At 36.5% G+C, this 21,570-nt stretch overlaps 1 protein-coding gene across 2 annotated transcripts in view; it reads right to left on the bottom strand.

The window, feature by feature from the left end:
• Positions 1–1,178: 1,178 nt before the first annotated feature.
• Positions 1,179–21,570, bottom strand: part of LOC136811276 (poly [ADP-ribose] polymerase tankyrase-like) — a 46,987-nt gene continuing 26,595 nt past the window's right edge. For both annotated transcript variants that reach the window (XM_067067889.1, XM_067067890.1), the window contains exons 27-40: positions 20,601–20,799; positions 18,922–19,062; positions 18,047–18,202; positions 16,734–16,939; positions 15,849–15,954; positions 13,780–13,952; positions 11,161–11,347; positions 9,338–9,453; positions 8,403–8,466; positions 7,704–7,887; positions 4,335–4,463; positions 2,860–3,035; positions 2,145–2,225; positions 1,179–1,525 (exon numbers count right to left, since the gene is read on the bottom strand). In XM_067067889.1, the coding sequence (XP_066923990.1) occupies positions 1,256–1,525; positions 2,145–2,225; positions 2,860–3,035; positions 4,335–4,463; positions 7,704–7,887; positions 8,403–8,466; positions 9,338–9,453; positions 11,161–11,347; positions 13,780–13,952; positions 15,849–15,954; positions 16,734–16,939; positions 18,047–18,202; positions 18,922–19,062; positions 20,601–20,799 (2,188 nt within the window). In that variant the 3' untranslated portion in view covers positions 1,179–1,255. The remainder of the gene's footprint in view (positions 1,526–2,144; positions 2,226–2,859; positions 3,036–4,334; positions 4,464–7,703; positions 7,888–8,402; positions 8,467–9,337; positions 9,454–11,160; positions 11,348–13,779; positions 13,953–15,848; positions 15,955–16,733; positions 16,940–18,046; positions 18,203–18,921; positions 19,063–20,600; positions 20,800–21,570) is intronic.

The raw sequence follows: 21,570 nt of genomic DNA, 5'->3' as shown, positions 1-21,570 counted from the left end.
AGACGGGTTTGAGGTCATTAAATTGGCTCTCTAGTGCAGCTCCACTGTTGTGACAAAAGTGCCGGGATTCTCAAAGTAGCGCAAGTACATGACAGAACGAATGCGAGCTATCGAGCCAATGCTCACGAATGATCGAATACATTTAACAATTTATCAAATACAAATCAAAGCCATTTTCCAAAAACTTGGTGGGGAATCAAAATTTCTGCGTGTGGTTTTCGATAAGATAAGCGAGTGCAAAATGCTAAATCCGACGTGGGATTTTCAATTTAACACGCGAGGAGAGAGGGCCTGAAGTACGAAATTCGACGTGGGATTTTCGATTTAACACGTGGGATTTTCGATTTAACAAGTGTATTGTTCGATTCAGCACACAATGTTTAAAGCGTCTGATCTAGCCTGGGAATCCAAGCTCATAATTTTAGAAAAAACAAAAAATACCTCACCTCACAAAGTTCTAAAATTATAGAGCTTGGTGCAGGTAGATTAGTCTGACACAGAATGTTATAAACAGTCTGTGTGTGAACCCTTGTTGACAGACTTTCTGAACTTTGGAAACCCAGGCAAACACACATAATCAACTTACCATAAAAACTCTTTCACAAGCTCTAAAGACTTTCAAAACTACTAAAAACAACATCAAAACATCAGCCACATGTATTTAGACTTCCAGCCAACAGCCATTTTGTTTTGAAATGAATCTATGTTTTCATTTTCATTTGTTTTCCTTTTTTCTGCAGAGTCAGCTTTTTCCATAAATTATGCGCGCGCATCGAAATAATCAAAATGCGCGCGAAAGTACTGCTAAGTAATACGCCGAAAGCTGGCCAATCAGGCCGAACCTGCATTGCAGGGAAAAATCTCCCTGCAGGCGAGTTACCTGCGCCAAGCGTTAAACCAGCAGCAAAAATATCATAAACTAGACTGTGAAAAAAGTTTAACGCTTGGATTCTCAGGCTACGTCTGATCCTGCGTTAACCACGTCGGAAATTCAATTATACACGTGTGATTTTGAGGGGTGTGATTTTGCGTTTCCCACCGGCGTAAAAATGAACCGATTCCCACGCGTGGGATAGCAGTGTGAAATGTATACTTTCACACCGTGTGATTTTCACTTTCACACCGGTGTGATTTGATGACTTTTTCCTACCTCTCAAAAATTGTACATGTACAAAAAATGTGAACACAGAATTCTTCTTAAGAGTTTTATATATCTATATGGGTCCTAAGGGTCAAAGGCTCAAATTTGCCATGTTTATTTGTATTGGATGATGTATCTAATCTTAACTTGTTTCGCATCGTACACAATGATTTCTGGTTGATTGTAGGAATAATGATATCGATTGATTATGTCAGGGTTTTGAATATTCTCTCCTAACAATAGACTAGCTCCGTATGGCATGGTCACATGTTTGTCGGGGTTAGGAATTTCTTGTGTCTGTACCCAAGTACTTTGTGTTTTTTTCATTGGATATGATTCTCCTCTGTGATTTCTCCCCTTGTCGTACGATTTGCCGAGTGATACCTGCATAGTACAGTGAATAAGAACATTCCTTAAGAGGCCGAAGAATGATAGACCGTAATTGGCCCAGCGCGCAGCGGGATGGGCCTTTAAAACGCAACTGGTCGAAAAGATTTGACTTTGTCGGGGCCTATGCGCGCAATTATCAATTGACGAATTATCTAATTTTCTACTGTGCGCATGCTTAAGTTATATGTTCAAATCTTCCTTTCTTGATTAGTAAGAGTTATCTAAAAAAATCAATGCAACTAAATCTTTATTTCTCTCCCGACTCGAGTCTATGCATTGAAAAATTTCACTCCTGTAAATTGAGTTGTATGGCGATACTCTGCGACGAAAAATATATTGACACTGCCAACACTGCTGGGCCTTTACGCTGCTTAGGCTTTCTTGTGTCGCTTAAGATCCAAGGGAAAAGGTCGCGGAGACTCTTTTTTGGAGAAGGTATCTTGAAACCACTCTATCAAAAAGTCCGATAATCAAAAAAATAATTACAGTTGACGCTCCCTAATTCGATCTTTAAGGGGAAGCGTTATTTATGAGAGTTTCTTGTTGGCAGGGACTTTAAATTTCATTGACTTGTTCTTAATATTTTGGCCTTATACTGTTTGAAGATTCTTACCTCACATAAAAACATGTACTTGTTCTGTTTGCCTTGTGCATAATTATTCGATGTCTCAAAATCATAACTGAAATAAATTCCCTGGAAAATAGAGAGATCATATCATCAGTAGACTTGCCGTCCCACAAACCTTTGCACATTCATTACCAATCCTCTCAAACACTGACCGCATTGTAAGGGTTGTTAGGTGTATTGCATCGATGAAATAAAGGATTGGATTTCCCATGTTTCTTGCCATCCCATTTTGTATCCAAACAGCGAGAGAAGAATTTCCAGGGGTCAAAGAAATGTTTTAAAATTTTTCTAGGGGTTAAAACCAATTCAAAAATCTCCAGAGGGTAAAAGACTGGTTTTAGTTCGTCCACCGTCACCTCAAAGTATGAAGTTAATTTTTCCAAGAGTTTCTTTATAAATGTTGCCATTTTGCCACACATTTCCACGAATTATTTTTTATTTGAAAAGGTTTGTTTACCCCCCCCCTCCTTGATGTATTTTTAATGGAACAGCACATTGCTCCAATTCTTTAATAACATTTCAGGTTATTGAACCAAAGTTTAAACAAAACAGTCACTAAAAGTCCAAAACATACTACGTCCCAGCTGGCACACAACGTTGTTTCAACGTTCATCTAACGTTTAATGGTCGTTGTGAACGTTAAAGAAACGTTGAAACAACCTTGTGTGCCAGCTGGGACAATCTGTATCGTGTTTGTTACCTTTCCATAAGCGCTGCCGCTTCGGATCGATCCTTCGGGTGCAATTTGCAGACCATTCTTTAAAATACTCATGATATGCGCCATTTTAGTTCCGTGAAATAGCAAACGCTTGTTCTTGAGATCTGTTCGGTAATTTTTAGTGTCTTCTTGACATGCCACGCGGAACATTCCGGTCACTAAGAAACACGAGAGAAAGAGATGGTAAATTTTCGTGCGCGCAAGATTGAAATTATTACTTATTTTCCTTGTGAAGAGACAGCAAGTTTAAAACCATATTAATTTCAAAATTTTGTGCCTCACCTGAAAAAGATAACCAAGATCTTTTCTTGAAATTTATTAAGCGTTCTTGAGTTATGAATTAATCCAGTGTCAAGAATGGTAAAATGACAGTTTTTCTTATTTTAAGAACGTTCTTAACTTTTTGGATTTTAAGCCTAAAAATGTTTTTAACATGTTTCTTACTTTCTTCATTTTTTGGCCATTTCGACCCGTTTTCAGAATCGGGTATTTTCGAATCCGCAAAGCCTTAAAATGTTCTTAACTTGTTCTTAGCATTTTGGACATCGAAGCCTTCTGTTCTTATATATAGCTTGTTCTTATAAAAGAAAACATGTGGGGCTTTTCTCACGACTAACGTGTTATTCTATAGTTTTTCATACTCCATTGTGTATTTAATGAGACTGCTAATAAGTTAATATTACAATTTTACGACTGAAACGCTAAATTTAGTAAATTGCACCAGTGAAAACAATAACAAGGAAATGAGAATATGCCTTCGTAATTCTCCACATCTGTGGAATCATCATCTTGATTGTCAAATATATCACTCTCCTTATTTTCATTCCTATCATCTTCCTCCTCTTCAGTCTCATCTTCTCTTTCTCCAAGATGCAATTTAAAACAAACCAAAACAAAAAGCAGTTAGTACAACATTACATCAGAATCAAGATTAAGCTAAAAATCATTCTACCGCTCCATCAAGTATCAAATATCGTTTACCTAACGTCTAACATCCAGGGTCTTCCTCAAGATCACATGAGAGTTGAATGACATCGTTTGTCAGCTGAATAATACGGCTTTTCATAAATTATTGCGTAATACTTGAAAACGAGGCTAGCAATGTCCCGATTTTTAAAAATGGCGGTTTCAGTACAAAAACACAAGGACTGACTGACTCGAAGTATCTCTGAAATTCAAACTATTATCATCAAATCATTGCTCACAACTGTTATTTTTACAACAACATATACAACTGTTATTTTTATAACAACATAAACTACAACTCAACAATGGCTCATAGCACATTGGACATAGAGAACCAGTAGCCAGAGGATTATGAGCTGGAAACTGAAGATTTTGAAGAACTCAAAATCGTTGGTGGGTCAATTTAAATATAATTGAATCTAGACTAGCTGAGGCGACCATTGAGTAGAGTAATTAAATTACTGATGAATAAAATTTTGAAAAAATAATACCTTTTGCGTCACAGCTTTTTCCTTCTCTGTATATGTATTTTGAGATAAGTTTAGCTTCATCGCTTTCAGCAGACATATGTTCGATACGGCAATCCAGTGAACCCAAACAGTAATCGTAGGGGTTCACCTCTGTAAAGTTTGAAAATATAAAATATAACGTTATCAGTCAAGAATAGAGACAAAATTATTTTCCGATACTCGGAGTTTCAGTGCCGTTTCAGGCAGTCTTCAGTCAGAAATATAACGTTAAATATTTTAGAACGTATGGCAACCAGGTCATAATGTTTCCTGTATTAGTTGACCGAAATCATTTGTACATTGCTGAGATCCGTCTTAATGACGAGAAGACAAAAATCATGTATTTGGGCTCTTCCTGGCTCTTCCAAAAAATGTTTGTATATGGGGTCGGATGATAGAGTGCCCGCTGTCAGAAAAAAATCATCAAAATTAGCCTTGTCCGGGGGATAAAATTGCTCTGTTTTGGGGTAATTTTACTCTGTTCGAGGGTAACTTTGAATGTACAGGGGGTCAAGTGATGCTTGTCCCGGGGGATAGTTCTGCTGACCGGGGAGTCGAAAGTCACAATGTCTGGGGGGGGGGGTAAATTTCCAAAAATATATTTTTCTGGAAGAACCCTTTGTAACTTAACTGAATTGATTTCCGTCTATGAATGGTAAAGTTGTAACACTGTATGATATATAATATACTAGTCATAGCTTTCACTAAATGCCCCCACATAAAGATCATGTCATGCACTTATAAAGCTTTAATGCTTTAAAGATGAAACATTAAAAAATAATCAGGAATAATTGATTGATTTAATTATTGATTGATTGATTGATTGATTGATTGATTGATTGATTGATTGATTGATTGATTTATTGATTGAGGCGTTTGCTTGAAAAAAAAATTATATTCCATTATAAAAAAATACATACTTGAAGAATTCATGCAGCTTGATAACTTAATAAAATTTAAGGAAAAGCTGGAAAAGCGTCTCAAAAATATAATTAAAAAGTTATGGTATCATTATCTTACTGATTTTCACATCTCCTGTTTGTTTGTTTTTTCTCCTAGTTTCTTTCTTATAACGATATATGTCATGATTATTATTCACTAAATAGACCTTTTCTAATAATGTAGCAGACATCTTAGATTGTAGGCAAAATATATGGACATACGCAGTGAATAAATCCACAAGGTAACCAATCAGAAATAGCTTTTTTTTTTTTCATTGGCTGCTATATTTCAACATTTCTCTATTGCTACTTTGCCTAATAAACAATAGTCAAGAGGATACTGCGTATAAAATTTATCAAAAAGTTCTGCGCCATCTTAAGTTGGGTGAAATAGAAACTCACTTATCCTAGTTAAGACCCGGGCTCCACTAGCGTACGCTGTGATTGCACTTCTCAAGCTAAATCTTCTATGTTGTTGGTCAAAAGAAAAGTAAAGGAATGCCATTGTGGTTCATTCAGACGTACAGTCGAGAAAAGTTAAAATGCGCCTAAATTTCTTTTCAAGTGCATAGTCCTTTTTCATGATGCAATCTTTTCTTCAAGCTAATCGCAGCGCAGACAATGAAGAGACGTGCCTTCAGGAAGCTAGACTTTTTGAGTTCATAGCTAGCGATATACTTTCCTTTTATGGTGTTTCTGTATGACTGTCTGTTTACCTAGTCTAACCACCGTCAAATGCCTTCGGGAAGGTCTCTCCTGACTTAGAAAGCCAGAATTTGGAGCTATTTCACCAAACCACTGGAGCGTAAGTTATTTAGGCTATATCACAACTGCATGAAAAAGTTTAACATGCGCATGTAAAGTTTAACGAGTAGACAAACTTTTTTCAGGTTTTTGAAAAATATTTACCACACTGAAAAGACGTAAAAACACTCTAAGTGAGGTAAATTATTTTGAAGACCAAAAGAAAAAGTCAACTACGTTTCAACTTTACATATGCGTACATTCATCTTTTTTGTACTTTGCCGGTTGTTTTACTAAGTTAAGAAGGACTTTCTCGAGTTACGACCATATGATGGTATTTAAAGCTCAAGAAGCCCTATAAACAATAAAGGTAGTTATCAATAAAATGACAGACAAAAATAAATTAGAGTTTGAACAAAAATATCAAATGTACATTTGAAAACTTAAGCAAATTTCTTTAAAGATTCTGGAAAAAGAATTGAAATCATTGCTGAAGTGAACTTCTGACTAAATTACAGTAGTTAGTATTCAGTTTCAAAGACAAGAAACAAAATTTGAAATACAAAACACTTTTTCTAGTCAATGAATCAGCTCATCATCATCATCATAACCAGTCTGCCATTTTGTTTGTTTTGATTTGCACAAGTAATATTGTAATTCGTGTTATATCATACACTGTTTTGATTTGCATTTATAACACTCGCTTCAGCTTTTCAAAGCTAAATCAAAACTAAAATTGTAATATGTAATAATGATAATACCATATAACGTAATATGAAAATATGTATACTACCGTCCAGGAAAAGAACCGAACATTTACGGAAGAGACTAACTACGGATGTGCTTACGCGACAACAACAACAACAAAACAATTCGCAAAATTTTGAGATTCCAGTCCAATATCTATGCGTGAAACTATGAGTGCCTCCTCGTCGCTACGCTCCTGCGGGGGCAATAATATATAATTTCACTATATAATTTTTTATCTTATATTCTTCATTATATAATTAGTTTATTCTCTACGGTTGGTATTAATTAGTATTTTATTATTACTATGGCAGACCAACAATAAATAAATTGGAAAATAAAAAAAATAAGACGAATTTACACACTCCAGAAAAAATTAAACAAGTGTCTTTTTTTATTCTTAGACCATGTTCAGACGTTTTACTGTTCCATTTCGCTCCAGTATGATTTTCGTTACGGATCGAGTGTGTTTATATTGGTTTCGGAACGTTTCGGAGCAAGAAAACGGAGCAGTTCCGTTTCGATGAAAAAAGTGGAGCGAAACCGTTGCGATTTGTTTTGTTTTGTAACGTCTTCTTTTTTGACGTTCACAGCTGTTTCGGAACCGTTTCGGAACGGAGCCGTAACGTCTGACCATGGTATTAGACCATAATGTTCAGACGTTACGGAACGTCAAAATTCGAAACGTCAAAAAAGAAGACGTTGCACAGCAAAACAGATTGAAACGATTTCGCTCCACTATTTTCATCGGAACAGAACTACTCCGTTTTCTTGTTCCAAAACGTTCCGAAACTAATATTAACACTCTCGATCCGTAACGAAAATCACACCGGAGCGAAACGGAACCGTAACGTCTAAATATGGTCTTAGTATGAGAGAATCACTGAAGATGTGGGTAGCCAAGGAAATTAGTAAATACCTTGCATGCGGTGTTGAGCAGCTAAAAGTACGGAGAAAGCAAAACTGACGTCTGAAATTTGCTTAAGACGGTCCTCCCAAGAATTGAGCTCGTGTGATTTTATAATACCAGTGTCTTCGATGTCAAAATTTGTGAATGGGATGATGGAATAGAATTCGTTCGTTAAGTTGGTCAACTTTTCGTACTGAAAGGGACGAAAAGATCTTATCGGAGTTTTTGATTATTCTAAAAATGCGATGCATTGTGGGATGAGTCCGGGGGGGGGGGGCACTCGATTTCGAAACGACGATATGTGCCGCGCAAAATCTTCTTTTCAAAATCGTACCCTTACAGTGCAGTTCAATATGGCTGAAAAGGTACCCTTTTCCCTTTTTAAGTTGATTAACATTCAGTATGAAGAATTTTATTAGTGAATATTGATAATTAAAGGTTTTGTTTTTACATAAGTGTCCCCGTTTCATATCAGGCACATATTTTATATCAGGCCAGTGTCTTCCTGTGTTATATTATGCTGATATAAGCAAAAAAGTGCTTTTCCATTCCTCTTTCTTGCCAATCTTGCTCAATATCCGTGTCAATCCAATGTGAAAGAGCTTGCGAATTAAAATTGATGAATATAAGCAAACGATATCACTCTTATTTAAAACAAAAACCTATAACATTGAGTATGAAGAATTTTATTGATAATTAAGTTCTCACCTTATCTTGTTTCTTTTGATTTTCATCTTCGTCATCACGGGGAATTTGAATTTCGTTTTCTTCTCTATGATAATAATGAAGTAAGATGCAGGATGAGCTGTATTTCATTCCCTATTTTAACCAGTTTAAATTTGGAGAGATTTTTATTCAGCGAGCTAAAAAATCGCCAAATTTGGATTTACTTTCGCGAATCAACCAAAAATTACTTGATTCCTGACAACACCAAATAATTGCGTCCTATGTTTTCTTCCTTGAATGTTTTACTTTTCACAAATTGGAAAGTCTTTCGGATTTTGTAATCCTACCTATACTGCTCATGATACAATTAATACTTGGAGTTAGTACCGGGTTGTGGTTCAAAAAAAACTTCAAACGTTTGTTGGCTTCGTGAGACCGAATAAATTCTTGAACGACCAAGAAAACAATTTTATCAGATAGAGGATAGTCTAACTTAAATTTTGAGATCCTCGAAGTAATAAAAGTATTTTCAGGGTCATTTAAGAATTTATACGGTCTGAAGAAGCTAAAAAACATCCAAAGTATTTTTTTTTGAACCACCCTAGACCCTTTTGAAGTTGGTTACGATTTTACTAACTACTTCCAGTCTGTTAAAACACGCGAAAATTTTTGACATTAAAGAAGAGAAATTCCAGTATAGTATTGACAAGGATTACCATATTATTACATTGACTGTTTATCTCTCCCAGGGTCCTAAGCAAAACCTCCAAATATTTTCACATTCGATATGTTCAAGTTTTTGACTTTTAGCAAGAAAACAACCATTTTTTTTTGATATTTCAAATTTTAATATCTCAACTTTGTAAATCAATTGGCCCCAAAGAGATTTTTAGGATTTAGTTAGGACCATGAAAGGATTTTACAAGCCAAAAATCTCAAACCATCTGATAATCCTTTTTAAAATGAAGGACACATACTGTATCTTTTGGAGGATTTCTTTTCCTTTTTGGATGGATTCGGTAGAAATCAAACCAAATGGTGTTCGATCTTTATCGAAGAATGATTCAATGGCCTTTAATTCACTGTAATTTGTCTGTAGAGATAAAAAAAGAAGAAGATTGAAACGTAAACAAGCCTCATGCTGAATGGACCTATCTGATTACGAGAGTTAGATAAAAATAGAACTACAATCAGCGCCGATATATATTGGCAATTTTGGGTATTTTAACGTTTTTCAGAATTTAAAGGTCGGGCGAGAATTGCAGTTTCAGTATTTCCACTTTGCTTCATTGGATTTTTCGATTTGGGAGGGGTTAAGTGGCTTCCAGGCTATATTCTCAGCCTTATTGGAATATTTTGAGCTTTTGGATCCTGAGATCCTAAGGTCCTAAGGTTTAAGTCTAGTGTTAAAATTAAAAAGTTAAAAATCTACTTCCAAACTGTACTTCAAAGCACTTAAAAATCACTTGCAGTTTCAAAGTTTTGTGCCTCCTTTTGTGCCAATTATTTCGGTGCTGATTGTAAAAAAGAAAGATAATAATGTCCAACACAAAATCAAATAAAAAGCACGTCACGTCATCACTGAATGGTTAAATGGTGATAAAAAAAACAATACTTTTGTCCGCAAGCAAATTTCGAATTGGAAATGTGCTTTGTTTGATCTACTATCTTAGCGAGAAAAATCTACTTGCAGTAGAAGCTCGTGATTTTGGCTTGAAGCTAGCTTTAAAAAAAGTCATTTCCTTGTTTTCACACACAATAATTGGAGAACTGCAGAGAGTAGAATTGCTTATCTTCGAGTTTTGAATGTGCTTTGTTTGATCTATGGTTTAGGTCTAAACAATTCACTAGGCTGCACGCATCCCCATGAATTTTCAGTAGCTCATGATTTCAGAATATCGTAATTTTGACTTGAAGCAAGCTTGGAGAAAAGCCACGTAGGGTTTTTTACTGCGAATAAGAATTTCCGGGAAAAATCGTTTCGGCCATTACTTACAACACATTACCCTCTTTTGGCCATTACCTTATTATCGTTCGGGAAAAAAATCTGAAGAATCTAATGACCAAATCTTGCAAAAAGTCCAAAAATCCTTATTTTTGGGTGGTTTTTGGACCAAATTTGGCCAAAAAACTTGCTTCGAAAAATCGGGCTCCGTCACATTTTAGGCATTGCCATTTTGCATAAAAAATCAGAAAAAACTAATGAGCTAATCTCGAGAAAAGCTGGTAATAAACAAACGAACGAAGGAAGGTTAATCTAAAGGACCTCCGGGTAGGTCCAACATACAAGTTCATCAACTTCGTATTTGAAAATTCTTTTTTACAGACACCAGCAGATTTTTGGTTAAAAGTTTGAATATTTAGGCTGAGATGTTTTTACAATCAGCTTCTTTACTACTTATACTGCTACTACAAAGCTGACGAAGTATTTTGCCTCTCTTATTTTTCTCAAAACGTAAATAAAAGAGTTGAAAATAGCTAAGTCACTGAGGTTTTTAGCGAAAGTATTGTCGCTGTTAGTTAGTAAAGTCGTCCCCGGAGGTTCATCTTCGAAATCTATAGTTTAATTTTAAGACTTTAACGTGGCAACGACGAGACTACCATAGCTTTCTACAAAAATACAAAAAAATGGACGTCTAGTCATTTATATGTTCATGGGCCTACTTACTGTAACATTTTCGCGCTAAATTTTAAAAGCAAAAATAATAACTTTTCGCGCTAAATTTTAAAAGCAAAAATAATAACTTTTAGCTGCCACTTCTTCCAATTTCTAAACTCTATGCAACAAATCAAAACTTACAATGTCCTTCATGAAGCGATAAACATGCTCGTCCAATCGACTTTCCACAAGACCATCTTCAACATTCGGTTGTTTCAAATACGATTTGTCTAAGAAAGGTTTCAGGACTTGCTTGTGGAACCGTTTCATTCGTTCCGGATTCTTTTCTCGGGCCAGCAAGTTGTATTTCCCAGCTTTCTTCTCGAACCTGTTGATGATAAAAAAACTTTTAAGAAAATTTTTAATTCAAATCGTTTGGTTCAGACCTTTATTTCATACATCAAACTCAATGTTTATTAAGAAACTTTTTCCTTTCCTTGATGCGTATAAGAAGTGTAAAAAACAAGCAAAAAAGGGCTATGAAAATTTTTTCTCTGCGTACGTACATTTTCCTTTGACCCCTCCCCTCCCCCATGTACGCAAGCATACGCTTCTGAGAAGACCCCCCCCCCCTTAGTGCGTACGTACTATGTGGACGGCCCCTAGAAGTAGCGGGTTTCGTACCAAAGCCACTTGCGTCACTTTTTCGTTAGATTTTACTGAAGAACGCTATCAACTACTTTAGGCGTACAAACTTTCGCGAGCAGAAACTTTCGCGATTTTCGCGAATTTTGGCCCTTTTCGCAAAAGTAAATGTATTTAAAAATTCTAGGTAGGGCCATTCGCGAAAGTTTATGCTCGCGAAAAATTCTTGAAAAAATAGAAAATCTGTAAAACTTCAAACTTTGAATAAAATGTAACTTTTATGGTACTTTTTTGCCTGCTAAAAGACTATTAAGTCAAAGGACAAATGTTTCAAGCCAATTTAAGAAGTATTTGTCCCTCTAAGCCATTGTTTTATGTGAAAATTCTCAATTTTACGTCTTGATTCGCGAAAGTTTATGCTCGCGAAAATTATTTTTCCGTTAAATTCGCGAAAGTAAATGTCGTGAATTTCGCGATTTTTCGTACTCGCGAAAGTTTCTGCTCGCGAAAGTTTGTACGCCTAAAGTAATGGACAGTAGGAACGAGAGTGATTGTTGAAGCCCCGGGGTGGGGGTACTAAAGTTGAGGGATACTGGGTATGTGCGTGCTGGACCTCCAAACCTTGACCCTTACAGAGACTGATTTTTACTTATAGACTTTTTGAAAAAAATTTTCCACTTTAAAAAAAAATCCTACCCTTAGAGAGACTTTGTTACGATTTTTTTCTCTCAAGAATAAAAAAAAAATTCCTAAAAATCATGACTTTTCCGAACTTTAGAGAGACTGATTTAAAAATTTCTGCTTTTTCCGACCCTTAGAGAGACTTTGAAAGGTGAAAAACCGACCCTTATTTTTGCCTATGTACCCCCCCCCCAGGTCGAAGTATTTAGAAGAAATAAATAAAATAACAAGTGATACTTTTATGGACCTACCTGGTTATGCAATTAACCCATATATAATTGATATCTACGTGAGCATGAACGTTAAACAATCATTCAGAACACAAATAGTGACAATCTATTAAAATTAGTCGTTTGATTCTTATAAAAAAAAACGTTTAAAAACCAAAATTTCATGCTCTTGAAATATTCTTTCATATTCAAGACTTTGTGAGCAAAAAAACATCTATCTCATCAAAAAATTGAGTAATTTGGCTAAGAACATTGATGTATGCTTATCAATAGTGATTCTTATAAATAAACATACGTTTTTTGAGTCAACAAATTTTTTTTTTTTTAAATCTACTTGAGCCATCTTTTACCTATGATGGTACCCTACTTTCATGCAAAAAATCTAAAAAAGTTAATGATTCAATTTTTCACAAAGTCCAAAAAACCCGTTCTTTAGCCGTTTTTTGGCCCAAATTTGCCCAAAAAAATTGTTTTTTGAAAATCTCGAGAAAAGCTGGTAACGAACGGACGGACGAACGGACGGACGAACGGACGTTAATTTATAGGACCTCCACCCCACTGGGGTAGGTCCAAAAATAAATAAATAAATAAACTGGGCGGGGGTGGTCCTTATAAAAATGGGGGAGGAGGGCGGATCCGAAAATCTTTTAAAAATTAATAACCGGGTGGAAGGGTAATAAAAAATGGTGTGAAAGGTGTACCACCACCCTTTCAGTGGGGCGTCATAACAGTTGAGTAGAGTAGAGTAGAGCCGTTCCTATCGTTTCATCCCAAACTCGTATCCAATCCTTTAGCTCGCTTTTTGATTTGACGATTCTCACGAAAAAATGTACGTCCATTATTTAAAATTAAAAACTGATGCTCTGGATACGAGATTGGTTTCACCTATAATGGGCTATTTCAGAAAACAACCGTACCCCCTATATTGAGGAGGAGTGACGTCCAGGGGGTCTGGAAGTTTGAAATTCCAGGAGAGTACCCCTTAAATTAAAGAAAATCCGTGGGGGTCAATGAAAATGAGTGAAAAATCCAGGTGGTATTTGAATTTTCAGCAAAAATCCAAGGTGGTAGCTCAAAAATTGGCTTAAAAATCAAAGGGTGGACATGAATATTTTGGCAAAAATCCAAAGGGTCTGGCCTTCCAAAAATGACCTCCTCTACATGAGCGTAAATATTTTTCTGGAATAGCCCTATTAGTAGATTTGATTTAGACTCTACTTTTCTGAAATTGATATATCATTGTGAAAAAAGAAATTTGACTTACGTATCGGTTCTGCTCCACTCGTTAGCCGTCTTAGAGCGGAAAATCTTTTTGAATTCACTCGTGGCTGCTTCGGCAGTGTCGAAGGGAGTTTGTTGGTGTTGTCCATTAGATAAGCCCACACGCCCCCATCGGTTGAATAAGATGTACAATCCTTTCGCTTTGTGATGAATGACCTGTAAGAAAAGACCAAACGAATTTGGATGCAAGGATAGAGAGACATCTTTCTCATTTCTGAATAAACAAGAGTAGTTGACTATGTTGAGCTTCGTGAAAACATAGGCAAAAATCCACGCTAATCTAATTTGACGTTCGAACAGCGGAAGTTAATCGCCGAGATAAACTTATCGAAATATAATAGCGACTAGCGGTAACCGGGATTTAAAGTGATCTACTTTTCAACAACCAGGTCCTAGTGTCATCACTGAATAGAGAACGGGATTTTCAAGAAATCTTCCATACCTTCATGTTGAGGATATCCATTTTTCGAGTTCCATAGCCCCCCCCCTGGATGTCTGGGTTAAAAATAACCCCCTTAATATCCTGGATCTCCAAGTGGATAGAAGCATTGAGGATATTCAGACATTTTGTCCTGCACCCGCTGGATATCCAGGCATTTTGTGCTGTACAACCTGGATATTCAGGCATTTTGTCCTGTAGAACCTAAGCATTTTGTCCTGCACTTGCTGGATATCCAGGCTTTTTGTCCTGTACAACCTGGATATTCAGACATTTTGTCCTGCACCCGCTGGATATTCAGGCATTTTGTCCTGTACAACCTGGATATCCAGGCATTTTGTTCTGTACCTCCTGGATATTCAGCCATTTTGTCTTGTACAACCTGAATATTCACGCATTTTGTCCCGTAGAACCTAGAGATATTCAAGCATTTTGTCCTGCACCCGCTGGATATTCAGGCTTTTTGTCCTGTACAACCTGGATATCCAGGCATTTTGTTATGTACTTCCTGGATATTCAGCCATTTTGTCTTGTAAAATCTGGGTATTCAGGCATTTTTCCTGTAGAACCTAGAGATATTCAAGCATTTTGTCCTGCACCCGCTGGATATCCAGGCATTTTGTCCTGTGCAACCTGGATATTCAGGTATTTTGTCCTGTACCCGCTGGATATTCAGGCATTTTGTGCTGTACAACCTGGATATTCAGGCATTTTGTCCTGTAGAACCTAGAGATATTCAAGCATTTTGTCCTGCACCCGCTGGATGTTCAGGCATTTTGTCCTGTGCAACCAGGATATTCAGACATTTTGTCCTGTACCCGCTGGATATTCAGGCTTTCTGTCCTGTACAACCTGGATATCCAGGCATTTTGTTCTGTACTTCCTGGATATTCAGCCATTTTGTCCTGTAGAACCTAGAGATATTCAGGCATTTTGTCCTGCACCCGCTGAATATTCAGGCATTTTGTCCTGTACAACCTGGATATTCAGGCATTTTGTCCTGTACAACCTGAATATTCAGTCATTTTGTCCTGCACCCTCTGAAAATCCAGGCTGTTTGTCCTGTACAACCTGGATATTCAGGTATTTTGTCCTGCACCAGCTGGATATTCAGCCATTTTGTCCTGCACAACCTGAATATTCAGGCATTTTGTCCTGCACCCACTGGATATCCAGGCATTTTGTCCTGCCCCCTCTGAAAATCCAGGCTGTTTGTCCTGTACAACCTGGATATTCAGGTATTTTGTCCTGCACCAGCTGGATATTCAGCCTTTTTGTCCTGTACAACCTGAATATTCAGGCATTTTTTGTCCTGCACCCACTGGATATCCTGGCATTTTGTCCTGTACTCGCTGGATAGATAGCCAGGCATTTTGATATTCAGACATTTTATCCTGTACGACCTGGATATTCATGAGGTGCTACCTCCTTGATATCCAGATAGCATTAAACCCCCTGGATAACCGATATCCTCAACAGGGAGGGCACGCACTATGTCTGGAAAAGACCAATATTAAAAAAACAATAAACACTATCTTTAGAAAAAACTAACATTTATCTAGGATTATTTGGTCTACATTATATACTTTGATATATTTTCAGTTTGGAAGTACCTGCATTTTGTAGAATGAATTGAGTCCATATCGACCAAATTCAATATTCACTTTGATCAAAGTTGTATCGTAAGGTTTGTTGTTGACTGGGTCGATGTATACTTCACTGCATGAAAGAAAGAAAAGAAAGAAAAAAATTATTTTTATCCAAATTTAAATCTATCAGTAGGAAATGGTGGTGGCTTCTTCGTAAAGACGAAAGACAGATCTGGACTTATTTCGTACTTTACAGTCTCTTGTTCGTAGTTTTTCTGACTTTCTGGTTCTGTGTGAGTTATTTACTATGTTTTCTAACTTACTGAATGACTTACCGACAGATCGCCACTGGTGGGATTCGAACCCACTAAATGCAAAGTTCCGATGTTTTGAAACCCAATGCCTTATCCACTGCGCCACAGATTCATGCCGAAAGAGCGTTTCTGACGGCTATTTATATTGTACAAACTATAGACCAGACTGTATTAAGAGAAAATCACAAAAGAGTGCTTTTTTCGAGCTCCGACCCTAACCCTAACTGATAATAACCAAATTCCTAGCCAATCTGATACGTAACCACACCCAAACCACACCCATACCCAACCCTACCAGGTCGCCTGCAGGTCCTGACACTATTACCGCATGCCGGATCCGAAAAATAGATACATGTCTTTCGCTTTTACGAAGAAGCCTTCACCGTAGGAAATTGGGCAATAGAAGAGAAGTTGAGGAGTTTTCTGTCAAGTGTTGGAAGGTTTTTCCACAAATATTTTCATTAACGAATCTTCGACCGAGAAAGCACAGTTTTATAAAAGTTGTTAATCTCAAAATAATTGGCATGGAATAATTCACCAGTTCAAATTTAATCCACCCAAGGTGCCAAATGAAAAAAATTTGAAAGAATCCTACATATCAGTGCCTTCAATGTTGCTTTTAGCTTCATGATCCACTTCACTCCACTCTTGATAATCCTCCACGATTTTTTCAATTTTGTCTTCAATTTCTGCTTTGTGATCTGCTTTGTAATCAAAGGTCATATCCTTCAATGGATCTTCCTTGGTGAATTTGAAACCTCGATCGTAATTCTTGTCTGTTTCCATAAGGTCTTGTGTACACTATGATTCAAAAACAATTCCTTCACTTAATAAATTAATAAATGCATATACAGTTTAAAGGGACATAAAAGTACTAACGAAATGTCACATGTCAAAATGAAAACAAATATGGCTGATTTTGATTGTTTCTATTGTTTTACAAAGTTTTTTTTGGACACACGATTGTAATTGTTCTCTTTAATGACACGTGGTTCACGCAATGTTTACATTTTTACTACTTTTATGTCTCTTTAAAACCCATGTAATTCGAATTCTCAGAAGGGGCTAAGAATTTTGTACGTAGTTCGTAGTTCAAAGATTTCAAAAATATTTTTCATGTGACCAAAAACTCACACTATTCACACAATGATTTTCAAATTCAAAGTCAGAGAGAAATTTTCGTGACAATCGTGGATTGTTCTAAAATTTCACAAAATTCAAAAATTCACGCAATTTATTTCACTTAACATATTCACCGAATTTTCCTTTCCATTTTTACGCATTCATGCAACAAAAAATACCCAATCATGCACGTATTCACGTAAACCGTGCCCTCGTTAGTTGAAACCATTATTGAGAAACCGAAACGGGGATGATAAATAAAGCTTTCTGATTGGTTTTAAAAGACTTTATCAACACACGAGAAAAAAAAAACTTAGCTCCTCGCCAGAAAATAATTTAAATGTTAGTTTCCACCTCTCAATACACCTTTTCGACCATAGCCGCTAATTGCCGCGTACCGTTCTTTTTGTCCGCTTTATCCCACTAAAACCGTCCCAGTCCTTTTTTCGCACTTATAGACAATAGAAAAATGTGTCAAAAAAAGATTGGATCTAGTTTAGGGGGATAATTAAATAATTAAGTGGCATGCACATGACCGCGCGACTACGTTCGAAAAGGTGTATAATGATGTCTCTGAGTCTTGATGATGGTTTAGAAAGTAAATCGTAATATCAACTATTGGGTTCTTCTAGAAAACTTTTGTACATGGGCGGTGGGCGGTACATGGGCGGTGGGCGGTACATCGGGGGAGGGGTGGAGGATATATTGAATATTCTTCTTGATAACTTTTTGAGTTTCTCGAGAATTTGTTTCGAGTTTTAACTGTTTATTCTAGAAATTACATACCACTGCTTTATACTTTGCCAGTTTATTAGCCATGATACCTGACGGCTGTTGTTTTGCCATATCAAATGGTGTTTGACCTTCGTTGTTGGTCAAGTTCATTGGTGCACCGGCTTTGACCAGAATTTTCAACATCTCGACATCTTCATGGGAGGCGTACTATGGAGAAACAAAAATTTTTAAGGTGAACGGAAGGATAATTAGAGTGCATTTTCTTGAAAATCAGTTAATTTTTGAGTCTCGGTTGGTCGTGATTTTCAGGCTTAAAATATTCTTAAAACGTTCTTAAGATGATTCCCTTATTCACTTATTGATTATTATCTAGTCTGAGGATAGATTTGTTTTTAACCTGTTATTCGGTTTTGGCCAAAATTTAATCTCATGTTCTTAAAAAATTGTTGTGACAGAAAATCTTTGATATATAAAAAATGTTTTAGCTTCGTTTTGGGCTAAACACCCTTAAAATGAAAATTTAAAAAAAAAATGAATAAAACCTCCCCAGATATTCACCCAAGGAACGCAAGTGTGCAAAATTTTGACCATTTTTTAAATCACCAGCCTGTCCCTAAGTTTTAAGCCTCGTTTTGACACAAACACACTCTCAGATTCTAACTGAAGTTGAGAATAATGATAATTTCTTTACTGAGTCATTTTTTATTCAAATCCACTTTTTATTAAAGCCTGGGATACACGGAGACGAGGTTGACTATTTACGGCCGCTTTCGTGCTATAATTTCGAATGTATTTGTTCGAAAATCTTGTTAGATTAGACCTTTTTTTCTACTTTTTATAACTACTGCTATATTTAAGCTCCGTAAATACAGTACATAAAAAAATAAAAAGCCACAAAGAAACTCCCAAGCCATTTGGTCACTTACGTCAGAAGTTTGTACGCATGCGTGAATGTAAGAAAATCCTTTCTGATCTTGATGATCGAGGTTTGGTTCATGTTTCAATAAAACCCCCACCGTCCATTTACAATTCAGTTTGATCGCTAACATCAATGCCGTACAATCATGCTGAAAGTTAAAAGACAACACATTGGTATAAATGACACCGGGGGGGGGAGGGGTTCTTAGGCAAATGGAGGGTACGGTATGTGCCGCCCTTAAGGGTACCTTTTTGGATTTCCAAAGTCCCGCTAAGGGTCCGGAAAATCAGAAAATTAAATTTCAGTCCCACTAAGGGTTGGAGATATCGGAAAATTTCAAATTATTTTTAAATGGAAATATCGAAATTTGTTCAAAATTGGTCAAATTTGTCCCAATAAGGGTCATGAAATTCACAAAATTTTCCTTAGTTTTCTCCTTTTTAGTCCCGGTAGGGGTCCTAGGGTCGAAAATCGGGCGGCAACCCTCGGTCATCTTGCAACCCTAGTACCCCGGGAAATAACATCCAGCTTATAACGTTTAGATTGTTGTAGAGACCCATGGTACCATCTTCGCAATTATGTGGATTAAAAAACTATATTTCTTTTACTATCTTACTATCAACAGTGCTATTCGTCATGTTGTGTCATGTGGTATATTTCAAATAAAGGCCGGTCTCCACTTTCGCGCAACATGAGCGAAAACTTTTTGACGTTTTTGTAAGGTTATTGGTCGGTTGAAAAATGAAGCAATTTTATTGGTCGAAATTGACGTAACGGGTGAAAAAAGTAGAACTTCCTTCAACTTTTTTGTTTGCGCGAAACTATTTTATGACGTAATCTTTTCTTCAGGCAAAAAAGGTTAACAAAAAAACTGTCGCCCATTTCGCGCGAAAGTGGAGACCGGCCTTAAGAAAGTCCCTCATTTCAACCCTTAAAATATCAAATGTAAAGGAAGTAAAATATTTTGAAAATTTATTTTTTCGATTCGAAATAAGTCTTCTATCATCGGTACGCAATCCATCAGTGACTCGTTATAAGAGGTTTTTAGCTGTTTTTAGACCATACTTTAAAAAATTTGGACAAAATTCATAGACAAAAGGTAACAATGCTTTAGCGTTCATTGATAATAAAAGTGAAATTTAAAATATTTTCGAAATCGACATAATATTTCCATAATATATGCGATACTTTTGTATTCAAAAGCAAAAAATTATTGAATTCGAAAAATTTTCTTATAGAAACAACAAAAAACGAGGAGTGCACACTAAGAATCCCTTACATATATTTTATGTGACAATAGGCAGGAAGACAATGAATTTTTTTTGGGAGCAACAGGAGACATTAACCACCTATTATAATCCATAGACCCAATTGACTTTTCCAGAAAGAAATTATTATTCAAAGAAAATTTGAATATGAGGGGTGGAGGATATAACATTTTTTGGAAAATTACCCTCGAGCATTGTGACTTTTGACCCCCGGACAACAGGTCTAACCCCCGGAGAAGCATTATTAGTTGACCCCCTGGACACACAAAATTACCCTTAAACAGAGCATTACCCTCAAACAGAGCAAGTTTATCCCACGGACAAGGCAAATTTCGAAGATTTTTTACTACCCCCGGACACTATATCCTCCACCCCATGTACGAACATTTTCTGGAAGAGCCCAATTAATCAAACTTACATCGGCGTCACCGGCAACAAAATCAACGTCAGCACCATGTTCTAAAATATATTCCAAACAACCGATTTCCTTATCATGATTTCCCACGTATAATACTGTGTCTTGTTTTAAGACACATTCATTGATCAACGTTGTCGCCTCACCCTTTTCATTTCTGAAAGCCACGTTCAAAATAGCTTTCTGATCTTCAATCAGGAACCTAAAGTATAAGGAACATAGATATCTTATATAAAGCACTAGATAGAGTTACTCCGTATTTCCCAAGCAACGGTACGTAAAGCAAAATAATGTGCCATCTTTGCTGAAAGTAATGTCACCCTAGGTCACAGTTCGGTACCGGCAATTTCTTCAACCAAGCAAAAAAACCTGAATGGCGCGAAGCGACGAGGCGAAAGATAAGCTTGATGGATCAAATTGCCGGCACCGAACTATGGTCTACTTATCAAAGATGGCGAATTATTTTGATTCAAATAGGGGCGGAGTAGCTCTATCTAGTGTTTTATATAAGATATCTGTGATAAGGAATTATCTGACGTTTAATATATCTGGTTGTCGGAGTTGAGATATTCAAGTAACGTACTTAAAGAACCGTGCACACATTGTATTTTAGAAGAACAAACTTTAATAAGAACATAAGGCTTCGATGGCCAAAATGTCAAGAACATGTTAAGAACATTTCAAGGCTTCGGGGAATCCAAAACACCCGATTTCTTAGGTAAACAGACAAAATACCCACAAAATGGTGAAAATAGGAACATGTTAAGAACATTTTTAAGGCTTATATCTCAAAAGTACCGAAGAACTCCGAAGGCTTCAAAAAATTTGGATGTTTAAAAAAAAAATCGTGTGGGGAGTTTATCGTTCTTCATCTGCAATTTGAGCTTTACTAAGCTCACTTGCGTCAACCCATACTTCGATTATCAGCCTGCCTGGAAGTGCTTGGGATTCGAACACAGTCCATTGCGGTGCA

This window comes from Clytia hemisphaerica, unplaced genomic scaffold (genome assembly GCF_902728285.1).
Source record: "Clytia hemisphaerica strain Z4C2 unplaced genomic scaffold, Clytia hemisphaerica genome assembly, whole genome shotgun sequence".
NCBI lineage: Eukaryota > Metazoa > Cnidaria > Hydrozoa > Leptothecata > Clytiidae > Clytia > Clytia hemisphaerica.
This window is presented reverse-complemented; position numbering and strand designations above follow the sequence as displayed.